We start from the raw sequence: 21,630 nt of genomic DNA on the forward strand, positions 1-21,630 counted from the left end.
ATGTATTGCACTATTCGAAGTGAAACTTATGTTGAAATAGGCAGAATTTCTGACATCGCTTTGAACTAAAAGTGTGCAAATATTCTGAAGTTTTAAATATTTATTGAATACAATTACATTTCTAGCATTCGTGCTCATAGTGAAAACCATGTTATTTGAAACTTCTTTAACGTTTGATGTATTATGCAGTCATCTTCCTCAAATTGACTAATCAAGCCACATCTTTGCTAAGTGTTGAAACCAGTGATGCCTATGTGCATAGGCATCAGAAGTGCAGAGAGGCGCAATGGCAGTGGATGACGAGCATGCCAGTATGTACGACGCACCTTCAACTATGTGCTTAGCACCATTGTTGGCACTCTTGTGACCGTACTGCATGCTATTAATGAACCACACAAGTGTGCCATTCTGCCATTTGTGGCCGCCATCTCGTGCTAAGCCTCTTCAAGTGTAGCTGTTGTATGCAGAAACTAGTCATCGGCGTGTCAGCCCGTCAAGAGACTGGCTGCACTCGTGCAGGAGTGTAACAGTCATCTTGATTGGTATCACAGTGTGCATGTAAGAGAATGGGAAGTATTTGCACATTTGTGGAAAAAAAGGGGAGAAAAAAAAGCATTTTAGAGGCAGTTTTGGCGCGATATAGTGGCATAGCAGTTACTTCCTGTTTGATAGAGGCGGAACCTGCTGGGCTGTGCTGACAGCACAGTGCTTGGAAGATCAGCCATCTGGTGGACTGTGCATGAGCTGCAGATTAGGTTGTGGTTTCCTGAACTGAGAGAGGAGGTCTTTCTTCACCTTGAGTGAAGAAAAAACTGTCTGTCACTGTTTCTTGTTACGATAAAGCGAAATTGCAGGAAGAAACTTCCAGAGGATTCCTGAGGACATTATGAATTATACAGTCTACTCGCGGTGCAATGGACTGTGATCTGGCACAATGAGTCCGTATTATCCAACGTCTGCAGTATCGTTTCAATTTAGCTCAGCAGTACGGGGCAGGCTAGTTCTGCTGATGCAGGCTCAAGGTAATCAATCGACAGCATGGCTACAAAAGACTGTGAACACCAGCAACATTTGTCAACAAAATTGCACCGCAGATTTCAGTTAAGGCGCAAGTGCCGTTATAGGAGGTACGGGCATGCTATGTGGCCCCCTGCACAGCTCACCCGATTGTAAAGCTTTCTAGCATACTTTTTCAGCCACTGTGTTGATTGACCTAGAATAAATTGTTTCTCATTTGTGCAGACGGAAAGTCATACCTGCTTTAATAGGGCTGCCTATTGGCCACTAGGAGCTGTTGCTCTACGGCTCGCTGGACGGCCCAATGTTGGCAGTAGAGCATCTTACTTTCGAAACTTTGGTCACGATGCTTAACAATGTTACAGCAATGAGGGATGGACGTCTTATGAAAACACACAAAATTTCATTACATTTAGCTTGAAAGGAAATTTGTCATAAGTCATTGGTGAGCATCTTTGAGCAATGACGCAGTCACTTTGGCTGCGTTTTAGTCAGCTGCAACACTTGAACCATTCACATCACCAATGTGCTTGGCTTCAGGCTTGCCTTGGCAGACAATGTTGTGTGCTGCAATTTGAAATTATCATGGCTTTAGCTCGCAGAGAGCAGCATAATCGAGTCTGCTCTGAGCCCGCGTCAACGTGGCAAAAGTATGTTTTGTGTGCCCAGTTTTGTTTGAAAATTCCGCTGAAAGTGAACTTCACTCCATTAATTTAATACACAGACCGAACTTGGGCTAAATAATGGTTCGTTGTATTTGAAAGTGTGTTGTACACGAGTCCATTACAATAAGCCTAGATTGTATACAAAAATATATAGCTTGGCACAGCGCAATCGGGCACCACCATTTTGTGTGCATTGGAAAAAGTATTTCTTCAAGTTTTGCTTTTCAGCCAGGTTTTCCATTAAAAAACAAGCCTACAAAAAACAAATATTTCAAGATTGTTTCAATGCCTTCTATTGGCTGCATCCGTCATATTGCTCCAGTCCAATGGTCGCTTTGGGTGAGCGTCATCTGCTGCATGCGCGTCGGAAGGTCACAGCTGTTGACAATTACACGACTTCATAATGCATTCGTACTCGTTCTGGCTTCACAAGTTGATGATCACTTAGAATACAATTACGGTTTAGTTTGAAAGCTGCAAGTGAAACCTAAATCATCATATTACAATAGTGCGCTGCGCTCGTCGTGAATATTGCAGACACGCATCTCAGACAGACTTTATATAGCATTCACTAGTGGTACTTACGGTTGGAGCTTCTGCTTGTCAGCATTTCTGACATTGGGACGAAGGCCTTTGCGAGATGACTCTTCATACTTGCTATCGAACATTACATACTTTGAAACATCGGGGCATCGTGGCCACACACACTGCAACTAATATAGGAGGCATTAGGCCTAGCTTACTGCTCGGAAGTCGTGGCTAGGCTTAACTACGCTCATGGTGGCCCATGTACGAGGCATAAGCAAACTTGGCAAGCAAAGACGCCGCTCAACAGGACATGCGAAAGCGACAAACGTGCAATGCTTCATTTCAAGCAACGAATCACATTCGTTTGCTGGCGGAACTGTGGGTTGGCATTTGCACATTGGCAGCAGACTGCCCGGCCAAGCTCGTCGCACAGTGACAGCTAAGAGCACCAGTGGAAGCGGCTAGCTGTTTTGCACGCCGGCGCGGTGCCAAGCACATAGCTTATTTTTATTCATTACTAAGAATATACTGTGCTTCACGTGTCTTTTGCTGCTATGTATTGAGCAGTGTGATGTTTCAAGTTAGGCAATTGTTTTATTCTTTTGCAGGGACTTTGACCTGGATGAACATCTTGCTGCCCTTCCAAAGTGTGACATTGAGGTTCTGAGCCGACGAAAAAAGGAAGTACGGCGAGATTCTGGCTCTTCTAGTGGCAGACAAGGTAAGTGAAGTGCTGTGAAATGCCGTAGAAGATCTTCCACCTGCTCAGCAAGTTCAAAGACTGTCCAAATAGAGGTTCTGACTTCTTTGGAATGCTCGTATAAAGAAAGGTCAAGAATGCACGAAGGCAGGATGGCAGCCGCTGTCCAATGTGTCCGTCCGACTTACCCCCAACAATCCTGTAAGATAATGTGCCTTCAGGACTCTGTTTGGCAGTGCATGTGACATATGTCACTGTGAGCGTAGTGCATGTTTGTATGTAGTCAGTGACAGACCAGGTGCGTCGGGCCACATCTCTGTGTGATGCTCATTTAATGATTTAATGAGCATCATTTTTGCTGGTTTGGCCCAGCAAGATAGCGTGAACCACTTTTCACATTGTAAAGCATGCATCTTGGCACATGGCGGCATGAGCCTAGTAGGAAACTTGTGGCACACAAATGGTTAGAGACAAGGGGCACCACAGCAACTGCAGGTTTTGAGGAAGTGCACCTTTTCTTCACCTCGTGGCTAATCCCTTTATGAATATGCTCACAAGAGTAGGAAAAACATAAATTTCTGTGGCCTCTCATGAATGCAGACATTCTAGATAGGGTATACGCGTGTGCATCTTGCTAGCATGCTGAAATTCACCTTTACCCTGTATTGCCACTGCGCCATTTTCTGCAGCCTGATGAATGATTTTCTATTGCGCACGTTGACATTGTCGGGCCGCTTTCCCCTTGCCAAGGCCTTCACTGGTACTTACACTCAACCCTCATTATAACAAAATTGCATCCTGCACGAAAATAAGTTTGTAATGTCCAAAAATTAAAGGTTCATTTTTAACACCATATCTATTGCAAGACTATTTTTCATTTACATTGTTATAATTAATATTTTGTTATATCTGGATTCATTATATCAAGGTTCGAGTGTATTGACATATGTTGATCGCATTACCCGATGGCCTGAAGCCACGACACTTGCTGATATTACAACAGCCATAGTCGCAGAGGCATTCATCTTTAATTAAGTTGCACAGCTTGGCTGCTCGACAACAATACTCGCTGACGGAGGCCATCAGTTTGAGTCCTCGCTCTTTAGAAAACTTCTGAAGCTCCTCGAAGCGGCCTCTCTGCAAACAGCTGTTTATCACCTCAGTGATAAAAATGCTGCTCCAATTGCTCCAAACAGCATTTTTTGCTGGTAATTGCTCCAAACCTGCTACAATTTGGCACGTGAAAGAATGACAATGACAAACTTGCTCTTTAACCAGCTCACAAGCCCTCTAGAAACTGAAAAGAGTCTGTGTACTGTCATCCCAGTGGGCTACTTGTGGACAGAATCGTCGGCTCTGATCTCATTTGTGCGAGCAGAACTGGCATATTAAGCATGTAGCTCATTTGGCATTTCTTTTTCCAGCAATACTTGCAGGCTAGGGTGGGGAAATGGGAAAATGAGCAGGATTGCTTTTATCTCATACCGATTATCTATCTACTCCTTAATTGGCAACAGTTATGTGTGACTGTGTTAACTTCTAAAATGTGTTGCTCAGCTTTACCAATTCGATTTTATTTCTGCCACAAGTACTAGTATTTTATTTATATAGCTCTTTCCACAGTACATTTTTGACAACTGGCCATCTTTTTAATTGTTTGCGTCTTGAAATGTACATACCGTATTTACACGATTGTAAGACGACCCTTTTTTTCAAATTTGACAATCCAATGTTGGGGGGTCGTCTTAGAATCGAAACCCATGTATTGTCATCTCGAATAGTTTCCCGCTCAACCCAAAGCGCATAGTTTTCCGCGTGCTTATACAAAAGCTTTTCTTTTTTTAGCATCTACTGCGCGCATTACGAGTGCCTTTATGACGAGCGCACGGCTCTTGAGGGAGCACCGGTAATCGATGGAAGAGCCGCCGTAGGGGGGTATTGGTAGTTGACGGAAGAGCTCCTCTTTGTGATACAATTTTCTAAGCGGGCGCGTCGCCGCGTGCTCCTGTCGCTTGTGTCCACGACCGGCTCTCTCGAGTCACTTCTGTCTGACATGAGTGCCGTAGGCTCGAAGAACACTCGGCGCTCGTTTACGGCAGCGTTTAAGCGGGCTGCTATTCTTCATGCGGAGGAAACCAACAACTGTGCAGCAGGACGGAAGTTCGGAATCGGTCCTCTCCGCATGGGCGGCCGTCCCACGCGATGCCGTGGTGCGGTCGTTCGCGAAGTGTGGACTCACACTTGACGACGACGTGCTGTGGGACTGCAGCAGCAATGACGGCAGCAGCACCAGCGAGGACGACTCCAGCGACGATGAATAATCCTCCGCAACCACGTGAATAAATTTCCCTTGTGTAAAATGCGCGCGTTCTTTTTTTTTTTTTTTTAGATGCGATTTTGGGGGGGTCGTCTTACATTCGAGTCGTCTTACAATCGTGTAAATACGGTAGATCGTTGTCTGTGAAATTTGTTTTATGATAAATATGAATATTTACGAGTTGATTTGACAATGCTTTGAACTCCAACTGGTGTATGACAAAGTTTGTATCTGCTCCTAAAACATCAAATAGCTGCTCCAAAGTAACATTTTTTCCTCTCCAAAAACATTTATCACTGCTCTGAAACAGTACTTTTCCTGCCCCAAAGCATGCTCCGAAAACTAAGAAGTCATTTTTATCACTGCAACCTCCAAATAAATGCGTCAAGCATTTTCATCGGCACCTCAAAGCAGCAGTGACAGTGCGCAGGTCGAGCACTTTTCCTCACTCTTCCGGCAATTTTATCCACATACAAAGAAGAGTCCTCCTGTGCCATGGCAAAGCTTGATTATGGCACCGCACTTTGCCTCCTGCCGGCGAGTGCCCCCTACAGCTAGCGAATATGAGAGTCTGCTGCATGCAGCTTTGTAAACCTTCAACCTCGACCGACATGTCCGAACCAAGTCCGTGCAGCTTATATCACGCCAGACCTGGAAAGAGCATCACATGTGTTCTTGCAATATGAGCCTGTGCAAGGTTCTCCACAGCACAATTACCTAAGACCGTTCCTTGGGCTTAAGCTCCTCCCCTCGAACATTGTTGAGGATATGAACGGATCGTGCGAGACCATCACACTCAAGCGTTTAAATCTAGCGGGCAGTTAAAGGGCCATCTCTACTGTTTCGGTGTCCTGCCTTACTGTACCCTCTTCTATCCCTTTCTCACTCATCCTGTCCTGCACTCGGGGTTTATTGGGCCCGAGGTTGCCCGTTGTGGCAGAGATGCTTCGTTGCAGTGGTGTCCTCATTTGGAGGTGAGCGAAACCTTGGTAGTGCATCTCCTTATGTTGCACCCCAAAGCCGATACCAGGGGCATTGTAAACAAAACAAAATAAAAGCTCTCTTGCTAGGCCAACATCGCTAGTTGGGCATTACAAAGAGAATGGAACTGTTCGAAACATGCGCCTTCTCTTCTATTTCTCCTCTTCCTTCTTCGCATCGCTTCACAGCACCCTGTGGGCCCGCTCAAGTTTTTTGGGAAACAGTGAACAGTTCGTCACCAGACGTTATTACTCTCTGTTCCTTCTGCATACGCTCTGCACATTCTAAGAACGGGAACGGTTTTATGGATTTCAGATGTGCACAGGGTCAAACGGCACGCCTGATAAGCTGCCCACTTGCTCTCTGACCGTGTGCGTTGCTGCTTGTAGCGCCGCTCGTTTATGTTTTCTTTCTGCATATTGACCTTTGAACACAAAAATTGACTGGGTCGTCCTTTGCTGCATAGTGGGCTTGCAGTGAGCTCTGTCTTCATTTTTAATTTCGCCCTTAAGAGAAAATGTGCAGCAGAATTGCGTTGAAAGGGAAGCTGAATGACACGTTCTATTTAACAAGGGTTTTGTTTACTGAGAAAGATGTACAGAGCTGTAGCAGTCAAGTAAAGAAGCAACCAACTTACGGGCAGTTCATGATAATAAGGGTTGCAGCGCCCGACTAGCCCAAATCGCCATTCTTCTTCAATGCATTACGGGCAGTTGTTGCATGTCAGCAGCAACTTTGCTTAATGTACTTTTTCTTTACTGTAATCTAATATAAGAAGCTCAGCAATTCAAACATGGTAGCTGGCCTGCACGGCAGCCAGTGCTTTTCTGGGTCACTGGTAAGTGCTGGATTACTGCCTGCGGCTCAAGGGCTGTCAGAGTTCAAGACCAAGGCTGCAGCTTTAGTCGTATACCATCGCGTGCCAACTCGATGCTTCTAAAATCTCACTGGCAGTGCAAACGTTCACTAATAGCTACACAAGTCGATCGTCATGTTTAAATTGCTGAGCATTGTACCTGTATAAGTTTTCATTAGTTTGTAAAGTAAACTGACCTTGCTGCATCGGTGTGACCATTGCAGACTCCAAGGCTGATGATTCGGGGACAGAGTCTGATCATGCCGGTGCGTCGGAGTCCACTGAGGAGAACGGAGTGCGAGAATGGCACAGCGGCGAGGAGGAAGAAATGGAGGAGGCCGGGCAGACGAGCCCCAAGAAGGATAAGCGGAAGAGACGCAAAGGTAACGCTCTCGTTACCGAGACTTTTGTTTACTTTGATTCACGTTGAGGTGTATTGACGCCCCTTAAAAACATGAGTGGACCAGTAAAAAAGTGTCAATTTATTTCTTCGGCATAAGTCATTGTGGCCTGTTTCACAGACAGGCACGAGCCCCTTTTCATCAATGCAGTTTCATTTTCTTGAGGAGTACGTAAACGCAGCAGGTATCCTTTGTTGCATAAGAGCACAGTGCACAAGCTTCAATTTTTGTCATTTGCAAGTCGCGACTTCGTTTGCAGTGTGAGTGTGGCTCAAGACCTTGCGACCAAAGTTGAAACATGACAACCGCCCATATGTAGCACGACGCCACAAGGAAATCCGTATGCATTTCTCGGGAAAAAAATAGCCTCTTAGTTGCCTTTTGGCTCCGTGCTACATATGGGTGGTTGTCTTCTTTCCCTTTCTTAACCCTTTCTCCAACTTGCGGATTTTCGCAAAACTCATATTTACAAGTTGAAACATGCTCAGAACTCATACTTTGTCTGTACCAACCACGTCTTTCTAAAAGCCCTTGGCCGTTTCAGCTGTCCGTGAACGCCATTTTCGCTGCTTTACATCGCATATTTGCAGTGTGTCGTGTTTGGCAATATGCTGGTGCGATTCGGAAAACACGTTTGGACAGTCCAATTTTCGAAATTAATAAACATCAAATTAATGAACTTTGCTGTTGTATCATCATGGTTGAGTAGGCTTTTTCAGTGAAAAAAAAAAAATTTTTTGCATTCACTGCTCTTTCATTCTGGAGAGATAGTTGATCAGCGAAACTGAAATATTGTTAGCAGGTTTTTACGTTAAAAGAGGCTGTAACCACAGCTGAGGCTTGGTGAGAAAACACCCCTGCAGGTAGTAGACACTGCCATGAACACCTCAGCCAAATATTGCAGTCGTTCCCAGCAAGGAGAGCAGATGGAGCGCGAAGTGGCCATTTTATTGGGTAGCCTGTTTTCATATAGAGGCCTGTGCTCACTCTCTTTCGAGCTGCCGGCACCTGGTGTTTGACATCAAACAGGGAGTGGCATGTTATTGGGCAATAGCCGATGTAAATAATATGTGGCGTTTAGATCAGTTGTGCTTGGTGTCATGGAGTGCCGCCACGAACCGGCGTAGCGCTCCGTAGTCTGCTAACGTAACACATTGAGCCACGTTGGCGCACAGAAATAACAGATGGCAGTGATCGCATTTTGTCTCACGGCCATGAGGCCACAAGGCCATGATGTGTGCTGACATAACTTGTTTCCCCCTTCCAACCGCTCCCTGCTTGACTTCCAGTGAGCTTATCGGGCTGAGAGAAGAGAGAAAGCGCTTGTTGACAACTCCTGTAACTCTGCTTGATCTTGTGGACTCAAGAAATTTTTGTGGCAATTTGTGAAGAAATAAACTCTGATACGGAGGCAATTCGATGATTGCTTGGAAAAGTGGCTCGTGACCTCTTGAAAGTGTTTCTGAATGCTTCATGGGCCTGACCTTCTGCTGACATGGTGGTGGTATGCGGCGCTGAGCGTACTGCCGTTTGCAGTGCCGCTTCTCATATGCAAGCTGCTCTTTTGGAGAACACACGATGCGTGCCATTGCAATGTTGGAGAGGAGCTGATGAGATCATTGATATTATACCAAAGTTTAGATGCGAAGCAGCTCCTTGACTACTGGCCTGTGTAACGCTGTCCCTCCGTACAAACGTGCTGCTAGTGTTGGTCCGGTGCCAAGTAGGTCACACTGCTGCTGCGCATTGATGTCGCACTCCCCTCACAGTGCACGCTGAGGTCACTCTCTCCCTTGCCTGCCGCATGCTCGCTGCCGCCCGTGTAGCTGCCGCCTCGTCTGTTCGCCCACAACATCTGCCGCGACCGCTGCTCGCTACTCTGCCAACTCGTCTGTTCATGCGCAATAAATTGTTCTGCTCCTACTAATATCTGCTCCTGCCCAGTAAAGCCGGGCAACGTTGGGCACGGCAACAGTGACATGAAACATTCTGCGTGAGGCGGGTAAGCTAACCCGATGCGGACCTCTAAAACGTGGTTTTATTTCAAAAGAAGCACTTCTTTGGCACAAAATTAACACTACGAGGTTTCTGGACCGCTATTTCAACAGTCAACATCTACTTAATAGTTTCCATCAGCGTCCCTTTAAGGCCCAGCTCCAGGTTTCTCCGACAGATTTATTCAGACTTGCCTCTACTTCGGGAAACACACCCTTTTGTGGTCTCTTTAAGGCTTTCCATGTCGTAGCACAGGCGAAAGGGGCCCCCATTTTTTCTCCAACGACGCAAATCGTTTGCACGGTTCTAAATTGCAGCGCAGTTGCCCAAAGCTTCAGCATCAGTAATTAATTTCCTTTTGAACGCTGCATCGTAATGACGACTTGCCATGATGAAAGGTTACTGTAGGTAGTTTAGTCAAGTTCCATGCTGAGCAGTAGTAGAGTATGTTCTTAACAAACGGCATGTAGAGTAAGCCCTTAACAAATGTAATGGAAGGCGGCTATCACTACATCGCAAACCAGCGAGGGAACACTAAAGAGAAGTTTTCTCAACTCTGCTTGTGGATTGCAACATACCGGATTGTTGCTGGCTGTTTTTGGCGTTTCATCAGCTCCCGCGTCACGCCGTTGCTGATCTCTGAGCCGTCCACGTTCTTGGTCGTTGTCTCTGTGGAATAGACTGCTGCAAGATCGTTGTTTTTTTTCCCTTTTTTTTTCCTTTTTTTTTTCTTGTTCTCACTTATTGATGACCCATTTAGTTACAGCGCAAACATGCATTGTCGTTATAATGTTAATTATTCAGTATTTACATTTCCATGCAAAGAAAATAAATAGTGTGCATTTTTCGGCTATGAAGCGATAAGTGATGTTTACCTTGTATACAAGCCCGCAGTTTTCGGAAAAAAACTCGTCGTATACAGTCAAACCCTTTTATAAGAGACACTGATATAAGGGACTAATGGGTCTAAGAGACAGCGGTGCGCCTACAGTAAAATATGGGTTGATAAGAAAATGCATACGAGATACCCTGCTTATAAAAGACAACTCTTATAAAAGACAAAAATTGCTGCCAGGAGCATGCCTCTTTTAAAAGGGTTTTACTGTATTCGAATAAATATGATGTTAGCTGCTGCCATCTTAAACTTTGCGGCTGTTCTGGGAAGGACCCGTCCTCTTCCTTCTATGTGCTGGTAATTTTGACGTTGCTAAATGACTTGCTTATTGACTGTGCATTATATTTTCCACCAGTGATCGTGGTGGCACTTGGCGTTCTCACATGTACCACTTGAAGCCCGTTAGCATTGGAGGTATCTTGTTTAGCCTAGTTGGTATTACATATATGGTGGTTGGCATGTGTGTTCAGACAGAGTCAGGCTTTTCTGAAGCTGTGGAGCCTGTGGCTGTGGTCACTGTATCTGTGTGCAGTTGCCACCTCACGTTAGCTGCAAGCTTACATTCACGCTTGAATTACAGCACAAGGACCCAGCGTATGACCATTTTAAAGGGGAACTCCGGTAAATTTTGGCCATTCAGAGATAATGCCCTTTTCAGGTACTATTGACAGTCCTGGAATAGCTACATTGGTTCATTTTGCCTGGACACTCATCAATAATTTTGATTAAGTAATGAACTATGAGTCAAACCAAGACCAAGACAGGGAACCGCTCCGCCCTTTATGATGGGTATGAGATGATGTCACGAAATTAGTCACGAAATCTGCTACACACCGCCACGTCTGGTCAGAGAGTAATTGTAGCTGACGTGTCTCTTCTGACGGGTGAAAAGCAAGCTGGCAATGTAATCCGATGTGGAATCAAGCTGTGCCAGCTCATCTGAACTTACTTGTGACAAGTTCAGCGATGATTACGAGCGCAGATGCATCGGCTTTTGGTTTCGACTTGCCGGCACGTGAGGCACATGACGTGCCCTATATCGATCTCTTTATTGCTCAATATTGTGCATGCAAGACCCGACGTCAACGATGACTAACATGCTATATGCAGCTGACAAAACTGAACTGTGCTTGTGTCGTCGTCGCCTTGTAGAAGAAAGTGCATGCTGCATCCGTCTGCTGCGCAAGGCGGGATTCGGAAAAAAAGTAGGCACATGCGTCACATACACAGGGTGGCCAGCATTTACAAGTGTGATTCCAGAATTGGCTAACAATTTTCAAAATTCGTTTTGTAGAAAAAATAAATAACTTACGGTTGTATAATTTTGAACATATCACCACGCTACCGACAAAAACAAATGTTTAAAGTTGTATTGAAATCGGGGTCTGCTTTTGCATATTTCTGTCAAAAATGGCAGCTCAAGCAGCCAGCTGGGTGCTCTAGACAAGTGTGATTCTGTCTGTACCTGGAAAAACAGTGACAAAGCTAATTATTGCAGGGGGAGATGGATCTTTCAAAGCACAGAAGCAGCGCACATGTTGCCATTGCGAAAAATAAAAAAGAAATAGACATTCTTAACAATATAAGGCCTCTGTCAACTTAACATTGGTTAACAAAGACTGGATGCCCCTCTCGCAGGTACGCTGATGGAGGAGGACTTCCCTAGCAGCTTGGCGACTCTGGCTGACATTGCATTGAGTCAGAAGGAGAAGATGCAAGACTGACACAGGCCTAGATCCCAGCAAAGGAGGAGAAGGGGGGCCCCAACTGCCAAGCAATAAGCATCGTCTGCTGCTGATCCAGGGGCTCGCTTCGTGTGACGACCACTGCGCCCTGCCTCCGGCCGTCTCTCACAACACGCAGAAATCGTCCCCTTCTTGGTTTCCGTGCGAAGAAGTGGTTGTGTCACTTTCGCGTCCCTTTTGCCGACGATGTTAATACTTTCCCGCCTCCGCCCCCTCGAACATTGGGACATTTTTTTACCCTCGTCATCACGCGTGTGTCTGTGAATGTGTGTATGCGTACGTGCGTGGAGTTGTAGCCTGACTGAAGATGTGAAAAGAACTCGACGTACGGTCAGAGTCTCGGGCCTAGAGGGACGCTACGTCGGTGGTTCTTTTACTTTTTTTTTGGAAGGGACCGTTTTGTACCCCGACAGAACTTGCCCACGTTCGTTCGTGGCATAGCGTTTTCTCGAGGTCATTCGGTTGTAAGACTCCGACATGCGCACAAGTGACGGATTTTTCAACACAGCTGTGCTGCATAGCGCCTTCCTGTGCTCCAAGTCTTCTTTGTTGTTGAGCGTGGACACTGCCAACAATGCGAGTCGCGGATGTGGTGTCGTCTTTTGGCGAGTTCTGGTGGGAAGTGCTGCCACTCGAAAACCCTCTCAAACCTCCCTTCCCTCCCCCACCTTTGACGACCATTGGTGTCTTAAGACTGCTGCATCACCCTTTCTGTGATTTGTGTCGGAAGCAATTTTTTTTTTCTTTGCATAATTTTAATGCGGCGACCTTGTCTCTTTTTTTTTTCTGGGACATTGTCTGGTACGTGCGAGGGCAGTGCATTATCTCAGCAGCAGCAGTAGTCCTCCTTCTATCTATTTTAAATTTTACAGTGCCTGTTTTTTTTTTATTTGTCATTTCTCTGATTCTATCTGTAGGTTTGGTTTTGGCAAACTAAGTTGGAAGAACAAAGTGTTTTAGGAGCATTAGCTTGTCGTTTTCAGGGGCCTTCTTGGCTGATACAAGCTAAAGCTTGTACATGTAGAATAAAGCGAGTGGTGACTTTTGGGTCCACTTTTTTTTTCGTCTGTATATATAAGGGCTGGAAGAAAAAAAAATGTTTTAGGAACTGTTCAGAGCATTTTAATGGTCATCAGAAGGACGTGTTCTTAAGTGCAGTGGCCTCCATGCTTTTGCCATGGTCTAATCAGTCGGCTCTAATCTGACACTGTTTTCACTTCAGACTGCTGGATTAGCTTCTCTCGTAAGGAGAGAAAAATGGAGACAGAGAGAGAGATAAGGAAAAAAAGATTGTGGAGAAACTGACAATATGCACCAAACTGTACATATGCAGAGTCGAAGTCACTCGTCAAATGTATAACAGAGCTTTAAGAAAGAAAACAGACAAAAAAAATGCCCGTGAAGCTGCGCGGGGCCTTCGCACATGCAACTGGAGCTACGGATCTCGGCTGCAGTGCCTGCTAACACTTTCAATCTTTTTTTCCCCTCGCGATCGCGCACACAGGCAGCACACAACATGCCCGCACATTCTGTACATAAAAGCACAGCTAGAAACCACACATTAGATTCAGGTTTTTGTACTTCATTGTTGTTTCTTGACGCCTTCTCCTCCCATTCTCGTCGCACAAGAACCGATGGCACAGTGGCGGCGGTGCTTCTGTTCGATCATCTTGAGCTGTGCGAGACAGCAGTAAAAGATTGACTGCAGCGTTTCGAGGCATAGTGCTGAGCGGCGGCATTCGGGCATGGCTCGTCCCCATTAGATCCCCCCCTCCCTTTTTTTTCAGTAGATGTGTCGCTGAATCTTTTCGTATTGCGCCATTTTGTGCTGGAAGTCATTTTTGAGTCCATTTTAATCAGATCGCTACAAATATGTGTTCTTTCATGTGTGATCTGTGCCGGAAGTACTGTGTGATGAAGCAACTTGAAAAATGCGAGTATAGCAGACTGCAGTGCTGCATCTTCTAGAAGATCACGAAAATGAAGGGACGTTGGAGCTCGCGCTTTGAAGAAAGAAGAGAAGGCGTTCGGGCAAAATACAAAATTCGAGCTGCTCATAAATTTTGCTTAATAGTGATTTACGCTAGTGTGCATTTTATGGACAGTAAAGCCCCACTGGAAAGTAAAATGCACATTAATACATTCAATGTTGCTGTAAGCCTCTAAAGACCATTAGAGAATATACCTGCTGGTGAATGTGCAAAGCAAAATTGTTTGTACAACTTTGTCCTCGGCTGGCAACGCTTTTGGACTTCCAAGATTGGGGCTCTGTTGCCTTTACCATTTACAAAATATTGTGCAGCACTTACGTTCCTTCTTTGCATCATTCATTATTAGAGTATTGGCTGTCAGTATTTCTCGGACATTGGGCAGTCTTCTTCGATCAACTAAAGGAGCTACAGCCGGGAATATCTGATTGTGGCTCAATTCACTCGCAAAAAAGGCATAATTGTGTTAATTAAATTAATTGGCCTTGTTGTTCGCTGATTGAAAGTACTGACAATAGCCGAGTCTGCAGTTGGCTCGCTGCCTTCCCGTACGGGTTCCTTGAACAAGATTGTTATTTTGCACACGTGCAAAATTTTGTAGCAGTCTCCCATTGCTCGTACTTTTATCTGGGGACCGCACTAAGAAACGAACAAATTTAAGCAACTGCATCGGTTCAAGATCAGGTTTTTGCTTGGAGCACTTCATTTACTGTCTTTATCAGCATTCATGTATTTTCATGTTTGTCTCATTTCAGTCATGTTTGCCTAAAAAGAAACTTGACAAGGAAGGTCTGAGCATGTGAAACTGCTCGACAACTTTGCTCGCTTTTCAGTGCTCTCGTTTTGCCGGTGAAATTTTTCCTGCTTTTCGAGCAGTCGTAGCATTTTTCTGCGTGCAAGTGTGAGGAAGGCTGGGGTCTTTTTGTACGCTTAATTAGATGCATGCACACTTCAGGGCAAGTGAAATTTTTATCTTCACTTCAAGGCTCAGGGAAAGAGAAAGAAAGCAATGCTATGCACTCTTATAAAACTTCTCGACACCAGCTTCCTATGACTTTCGTTTCGAACTACTGCTCTGACACCTGCTCAATCGAAAACAACCCATTCACTGTTTGTAATATTCGGAAGAGACACTCGGAGGATTTATTTTGGCATCCATCTTGTCTCTGGCTTTATCGGTGCGGTGTGTGCTTTAGCCCCTGCTATGAGGATTCAGTGGGGGGCCACTCATGTATCTGGGTTCTTCACGCAGCCGGAGCGTGTAATTTCTCAGCTTAGTGAGAGTGATTTGTTCTTGCAGGCGTTTGTAGGGAAAAGCGGGAAAACATTGCAGAGCCTGCAATCCATGTTGCATTTTCCTTCCATCGAGTTCTCATTGGCAAATGTGACTTTATAACTGTGCTGTGCATATCAAAAGGTTATGTTTTGGGCTGGCTTGACTTGTTTGCCAAGATTTGTTGTGCGGAATAGGATGGAAATGACACAGGTTGAAATACCTTTTTGATTTTATTCAAGCAAAAGTTGAATTCATGATTGGGTAATCTCACGATTCGGTGTGTGCAATAGAAAGGTTTCCGCACATGACATAGAGTTGATCAAATATACTGTAACAAAATGGCTAGTTGGAAACCAACTGGTGTGTATTCATTTTTGAAGCAACCGGCGTGCGGCAAAACAAAGACAAACGAGAGAGAGAGTACTGTGTGTGTTCCCTCTCCTTTTTGTCTTCGTGTTTTCCACGCGTTTTCTTCAATAACGAACAACTCTAATATTTTATAAATTAAATCTCAGCAGTGTTTCTAGCATATTCAAGTACTGAAACTACTCAATGGAGAGACGAGGCATTTCATTTTTTTTTTGTCTATTTGTGGAAGCCATTGGTATGCAGTCGCTGTTCTTACCCTTCGTAAAGGTGTTGAGAAGGGAGTGTTATATAAGGCATGCGTGAGTGCACTGCCTGTATGAGTCAGTGTGTAAATTATGGAAACAAGTCTACACCTTTCGTTTAATCTCGTTGTGTAAATAATGGCTGATATTTAAACATTTGTTGATTCAAAGAGGAAGCTTCACGATTTTACCAAGTTTAAAATATGATGACAAAGCTGATGAACAAGCAAGCTAGCACAAACATTGCTCCCCTAGGCGTAGCGATGAACATACCACAGCGACTGTTACTGTGACATTGCTGCATAATTGGCTGGTATTTCCCCACTATGCAGTTTGGTCAACAATCCCATACCTGTAGAGATAGCTGCAGAACATGTTTTTATTTTACTGTTCTTGCTTTGAACTGTATTTTTTTTTTACTGTGTCCTTGTCAGGCTCGAAGCTGTTGCAGGAAGTTTTGTCTCGTCTTGGCTTTCTCGTCCTAATTACATTGCGGAACAAAGCAGTGGTGTAGTGTGCTCATCGTAGCCAACATATTTCTTGTTGAACAAAAAAGAAACCTTGTTTTATGTTCTCGTGCTAGTTGTGAACAGGTATGTGACTTACGGCCATGTGTATAGCTTAAATAAACCATTGAGGTTATATGAAGATCAACGCTAAGAAAATAACTGTAGCATGTTATTGAGTTATACTTTTTATTTACCTCTGTGTACTTGCATTGTAGTTCTGCTTATGATGGGTTTCTTTTGTTGTTGAGTGCAATTTTTCAAGGAATTGTGATGCGTTAATTTGGAAAAAAATTCACTGGCAGCGGAGGACTGCATGTCTTGATATCTGCGTGGCCTACTGCCAGATATTAATGTGGGGTGCTAATCTGTGATAATGGCACATGCATCTGGATATCGCCCCTTCAAATGTAGATCGAACCTTCGTGAACGGGTTGTTTTGTGTATGATTATCGTGTTGAAGGCTCTTCTGTTTCGCCCGAGCAAGGTTGGAAGGCATTCACAGTCTTTCTTCGTTGTGTTTGTGTTGGCCGACTGAACATGTATTTCTTTTCTTTTCTTTTTTTTTTGTCTTAAAGGGACACTATAGAGGAGCACTATCTTTGGGCGATTGAAAGCTGTGTAGAAAGCCTGAAAGACTCAGAAAAACTTACGGCAACAACCGCATGTGTGTTTTTAACGATTTCGCATCGGCTTTTGCAATGTCATGTTCTTTTTTACAGTGAGGATGGCATTTGCGTTCGAAAGTCTGCAAATAGTTGTAAGAAATGTGAGCTTTATATACAGCACGCAGAACCCTATTGGTATTCTGGCTAACCTCCCTGTCCTTCCTCATTTATTCCTCCTCCTCCTATTGGTATTCCTTATTCACATTTTTGTTTTCTCGCACATTCGTTGCAAGGTAAAAGCCAATTGCTGGCTTGGAAATATTTGCAAATTTTCTCGGCATGACAAAAAACAAGGCAGCATAAGCATATTCTGAAAACTTTGCCGTTCTGCTCACATCACTAATGCCGTCTATAGTCGTGTGCTTTAAGGCAGTTTGGCCTTGATCCCTTCAGCTAACTATCAGCTTCTCTTTTACAAACAAACATGCCATTGAATGTCATGTTAGTCCAAGGCAAGCTAGTGTTTCTACATGGTGTCCCTTTGATAAACACTTTGGTTATCAATTCTGCTAGTATGCGCACAGCCGAAATCACTGTGTGGTATGCGTAACAGTGCTCCCAAAATTGTTCCCTGTGGCTGTTTTTGCTGTTTATCACTATTCTGTGCCTGTTATCAGAGAGCTGTGTTGCTCTTGTAGCACACATCTCCTCTCTCCTACGCTCATCATTTACATTTTTAAAGAATAGCTAATCGCTGACACTTCAAAAGTAATTCTTTGTTTTATACTTATCATGTCTTTCTGTCACAGAATGGTTTAAAATTGTTTGATCATAGTTTTTGAGCAGCTGTGGCCGACAGGAACGTTGAATTTGCACCGGTGATCTTTTACGAACTGGATTTGGCATGTACAAAATGCTACTGCAGCTTTGGCCAACTGGGAATGGGGCTACGTAAAACAGAAGCTTCGCTTGTTCGCATTGCATCGTCATGACTTCCTAGAAAAATTATGTCTGGAACGTCGCTTTCTTTTCAATTGGGAGCTTCCTGCCAGCGCGCAATCTCGGAGGCCTTGCCATCTTCTGCCGCGTGTTGCGACCGTCTGCCGTGTGCAACTGCTCGCCTTTGTAATGCTCAGTCACCTGACATTGCCGTACCGCTTTGTCATGTGACATCCCAGCTTCTCGGAGGCAACTGTGAGAACATTGCTAGGTTCGCAGAGGGTGGCCGCCAGAGGCATTCGCCTTTGTACCGGAGGGGAAGGGTAAAATTCGAGGGTAGGGCAGCATGTTCGCAGCTCACGTTCCAGGCATAGTTTTTCTAGGAGGCATTGTCCCAATCTACCAAATGTGCGCTTACGCTCATTGTGAGCCCTCAAAATGATGTGTGCGAAGCACTGCTTAGACCAGTGACCTTTTGGCTGTGTGGGATTCGCTAAATGTTTCCCATCACGTGTGACTATTTTTTTTCATCGGCCATACATGTTATTTCGTTGGCTTTCTTGCTGTTTGTCACGTGCTTATTTTCGCAAAAGCCTCATTGTGTGCGCTGGTCGCATTTTTTTTCTCTTTGTATCCGAATTGCTGGAAAGTAATATCTGTTCCTTGTCGAAAGTTTACTATGGCTAAATGTCAACTCTGTAGTCATGTTGCAGAGGTGAAAAAGTGCTTGTGAATTTTAAACTATCGTACTTAACCCCCAGTTAAATCTTAGGACCGCACCGTCTATACTAAGGAAATAGCATTGGCTGCACTTTTTACATCACATCCACACTTGCAGCAGATTTCTTTCGTTTGGTTTTTCAGACTCACCTGTGTCACAGTACTTAGTTGAGATTTCATGTGCATCTTGGAACATTCAGATAAATTTATTAGAGCGCAGAACAAGTTAATTTGCCAGGTCAGAACTGTAGAATTATGGTGTGTTCAAATTTACAACTGCGATCTTTTGTAGGGGCATGCAGATCTTACAAAAGACCAATTGAACAGTGTTCCATTTAATTGGCCATAGGCCTAGATTAGCAATATTTGTAAATTAGAATATCTGAGGCTATGTTGCTTGGGGAGCAAGATTAGGATTGTAAAATGCTTCTTGCATGCGAGCAATGTAGATGTTCATTCCTAATGTTCCATTTGAGCTCATAATACTGAAATTATAGATGCTATGACAAGAATGTTGCATTATATGCAGTGTAAAATGGCTAGTTCGTATTCAAAAACTGTTATATTCAATTTGATTTGCTTCTGGAACTTGTGTTTTACACGGTCTCAGTGATCACAATATGCGTACACCTTTTTTGTGCTCCCCTTTTAGTTGTTGGGGACTTGCCATTGTCTGCCTGTTTGCTGCGAAGAAAAGAATTGCCGGTTGCATACTGGGTGGGACTAGCAAGACAGGCCATCTAGCTTTTGCAACTCCTCTCGAGAAGACACACATAGTTTCACTGCATACATGCACTTTCAAAGTTATGCACATATTTTAGATGTACAGTAGAAGGAACGAAGTACATAACACTGGCCCCGGTCAAAACACGGTAAGTGAAAGCATGGAATAAAAAAAAAAAACTGTTAGCCCGCAAGCTGCCAAGGCAAGAACGCTTATCTCTGGTCGAGGTAGAGGTGGGAAAATCGTCGTGTATTCAGGGCAAAAATTTGACGACTGGAAGATGACTTAGTGGCTTCAGATTGCTCAGAGAAAAATTTATTATGTTTTTCTGATGTTGTGTACTTGCTTTAAGATGATGAAAGCTTTTAAAAACTTGTGTATATATGTGCGATATAAGTGTAGTACTGTGAGCAAAATTTATTTGTTGGAAGTAACTTGTGAATATGGTTCGCTAGGAAATAAAAAGGTAAACTAATGTGTTTGATACCGTGATAATATACCTATTGAAGAAAAATTCCATCTTAACGAAGTGGTTTTTATGTGACTTCCATGGTGCAGTGTTATGCTGGTGGGAGCTTTGGCACCAAGATGGAGCTGTAGCTGAACTTTAGCTAGGCAGTATAAGGATCATTGTGAATGTCCTTGTTTTGAAACTTCTACATAACAGACACTAGTTGTTATGGTAATGATCTAAAATGCCAGCTGTTTTCCCACCTCTTCCTTGGCATCTTTCGTCTTCATTTGCTGGTGGTGTTAGGAACACACGTGTCCGGCATTTGGAAGTAAGACAGTTCATTGAAAAGTATGACAGGTATGTTGGGGGGGGGAGGGGGGAAGAGAATGGCACAAAACTGGTGATTTTTGTGCAGCCGGTGAACTTGAGAACAAAGGGTGGGCCTTGCATACGCAAGGGCAGGGAATGTTCGAGAAATGCCTTTTGGTGGTGCGTTTGTATACGTGTGTGTTGCTGTCCACGCAGTGGGTCGTGCTTGCATGGATGTGTATGATTCGTTTAGTGCAGGCAATTTGCCGTCCGCTGTAAAACCTACGTCACAGGTACTGGTTACTGTGTACATGTAAAAAAAAATTTTATGCATTTCGTGAAATGTTGTGGTAAGAAGCGCACTTTGTTGCATGTCGGTAGAACATAGTCGTGGCTCTTTGTTGTTGGTTGGGCAAAATGAGCCCCGAGTGATATGTCCAAAGCGTGTACCATGCTAGGACCATCATTTACATTTTGTGCACTCTTATACTGCAAGCACTCTCGCAAGACAATGCAGACTCTGGTATGAGTTGCTTTCGTTGAAGCATTTTATGTCCAGCATGCAGAGATCAAAAGCTTGCACCATTTTGTCTAGCGTCTGTGTCTAGCGTGGCCCACTGCGAGGAATTCAGGGTGCTGCTACGGTTTTGTACGCAACAGGGTTGCCGGACCGAGTGACTGCCGACTTTGTCTCTTAGAAAGAACAAGAAAAAAAAAGAAAGATGTGACATTTGTACAGCGCGAGCGGCAACGACACTGTTCTGGCGGAACAACGGTGTGTCCGCCATCTTATTTTGCTCTCTTCTTTCACCACTTTTTGTATGTATGTGTGTTTGCCTGTCATTGTTCTGGTGCTGCGAGATGAGTGAGAGAGGTTATTTATCGCCCCTTTGATTGTGAGATGTGACGATATAATTAAAAAAGAAGCGAAATTATGAAAAGATGGCTCTCGTTGTCTTCCTTCTTTATATTTCTCTATTTACTGACAGAGGAGCATTGCTACCCAAGCGATACTCCCTATGAACCACGCTTTGATCGTTTTCGATTGCATTTTTTCAGAACAACTCATGGTAAGCAAACTTTATCATATCAAATACCTTACCTACTCCACGAAAATAGCTATGTCCGTGAACTTTTGAAAGAACATAACACTAAAAGCAGTGTGAAGAAAAAGTCAAGATGTACTTCCTTTCTTGTAAGGAGTCTTAATTGTATTATTTATTATAAACATTTCTTTTGTGTCGTTAGTGCTTTTGCATAATAGATGAAAATTGCTCAATTTCTTTCTTTTCAAATGTATTTCTCTATGGTACTTAGTAATTCTGTCAGAAATTTCTCCTTGTTGCATTTTTATATATATATTTTTTATATTGGTACTGCAAATTGGTGATGACT

General features: G+C 44.0%; 1 protein-coding gene across 3 annotated transcripts in view; it reads left to right on the forward strand.

Annotated features, from left to right (window-relative positions):
* The window catches only part of bbx (bobby sox), a 277,569-nt gene extending 256,393 nt beyond the window's left edge, over nt 1-21,176 (forward strand). For 2 of the 3 annotated variants that reach the window (XM_075893402.1, XM_075893403.1), the window contains 3 exons: nt 2,819-2,931; nt 7,289-7,447; nt 11,994-21,176. In XM_075893402.1, coding sequence (XP_075749517.1) covers nt 2,819-2,931; nt 7,289-7,447; nt 11,994-12,079 — 358 coding nt within the window. In that variant the 3' untranslated portion in view covers nt 12,080-21,176. The remainder of the gene's footprint in view (nt 1-2,818; nt 2,932-7,288; nt 7,448-11,993) is intronic. The other variant, XR_012894945.1, reaches the window with a different exon arrangement.
* Nucleotides 21,177-21,630: the final 454 nt, after the last annotated feature.

Source organism: Rhipicephalus microplus, chromosome 4 (assembly GCF_043290135.1).
Source record: "Rhipicephalus microplus isolate Deutch F79 chromosome 4, USDA_Rmic, whole genome shotgun sequence".
NCBI classification, from domain to species: domain Eukaryota; kingdom Metazoa; phylum Arthropoda; class Arachnida; order Ixodida; family Ixodidae; genus Rhipicephalus; species Rhipicephalus microplus.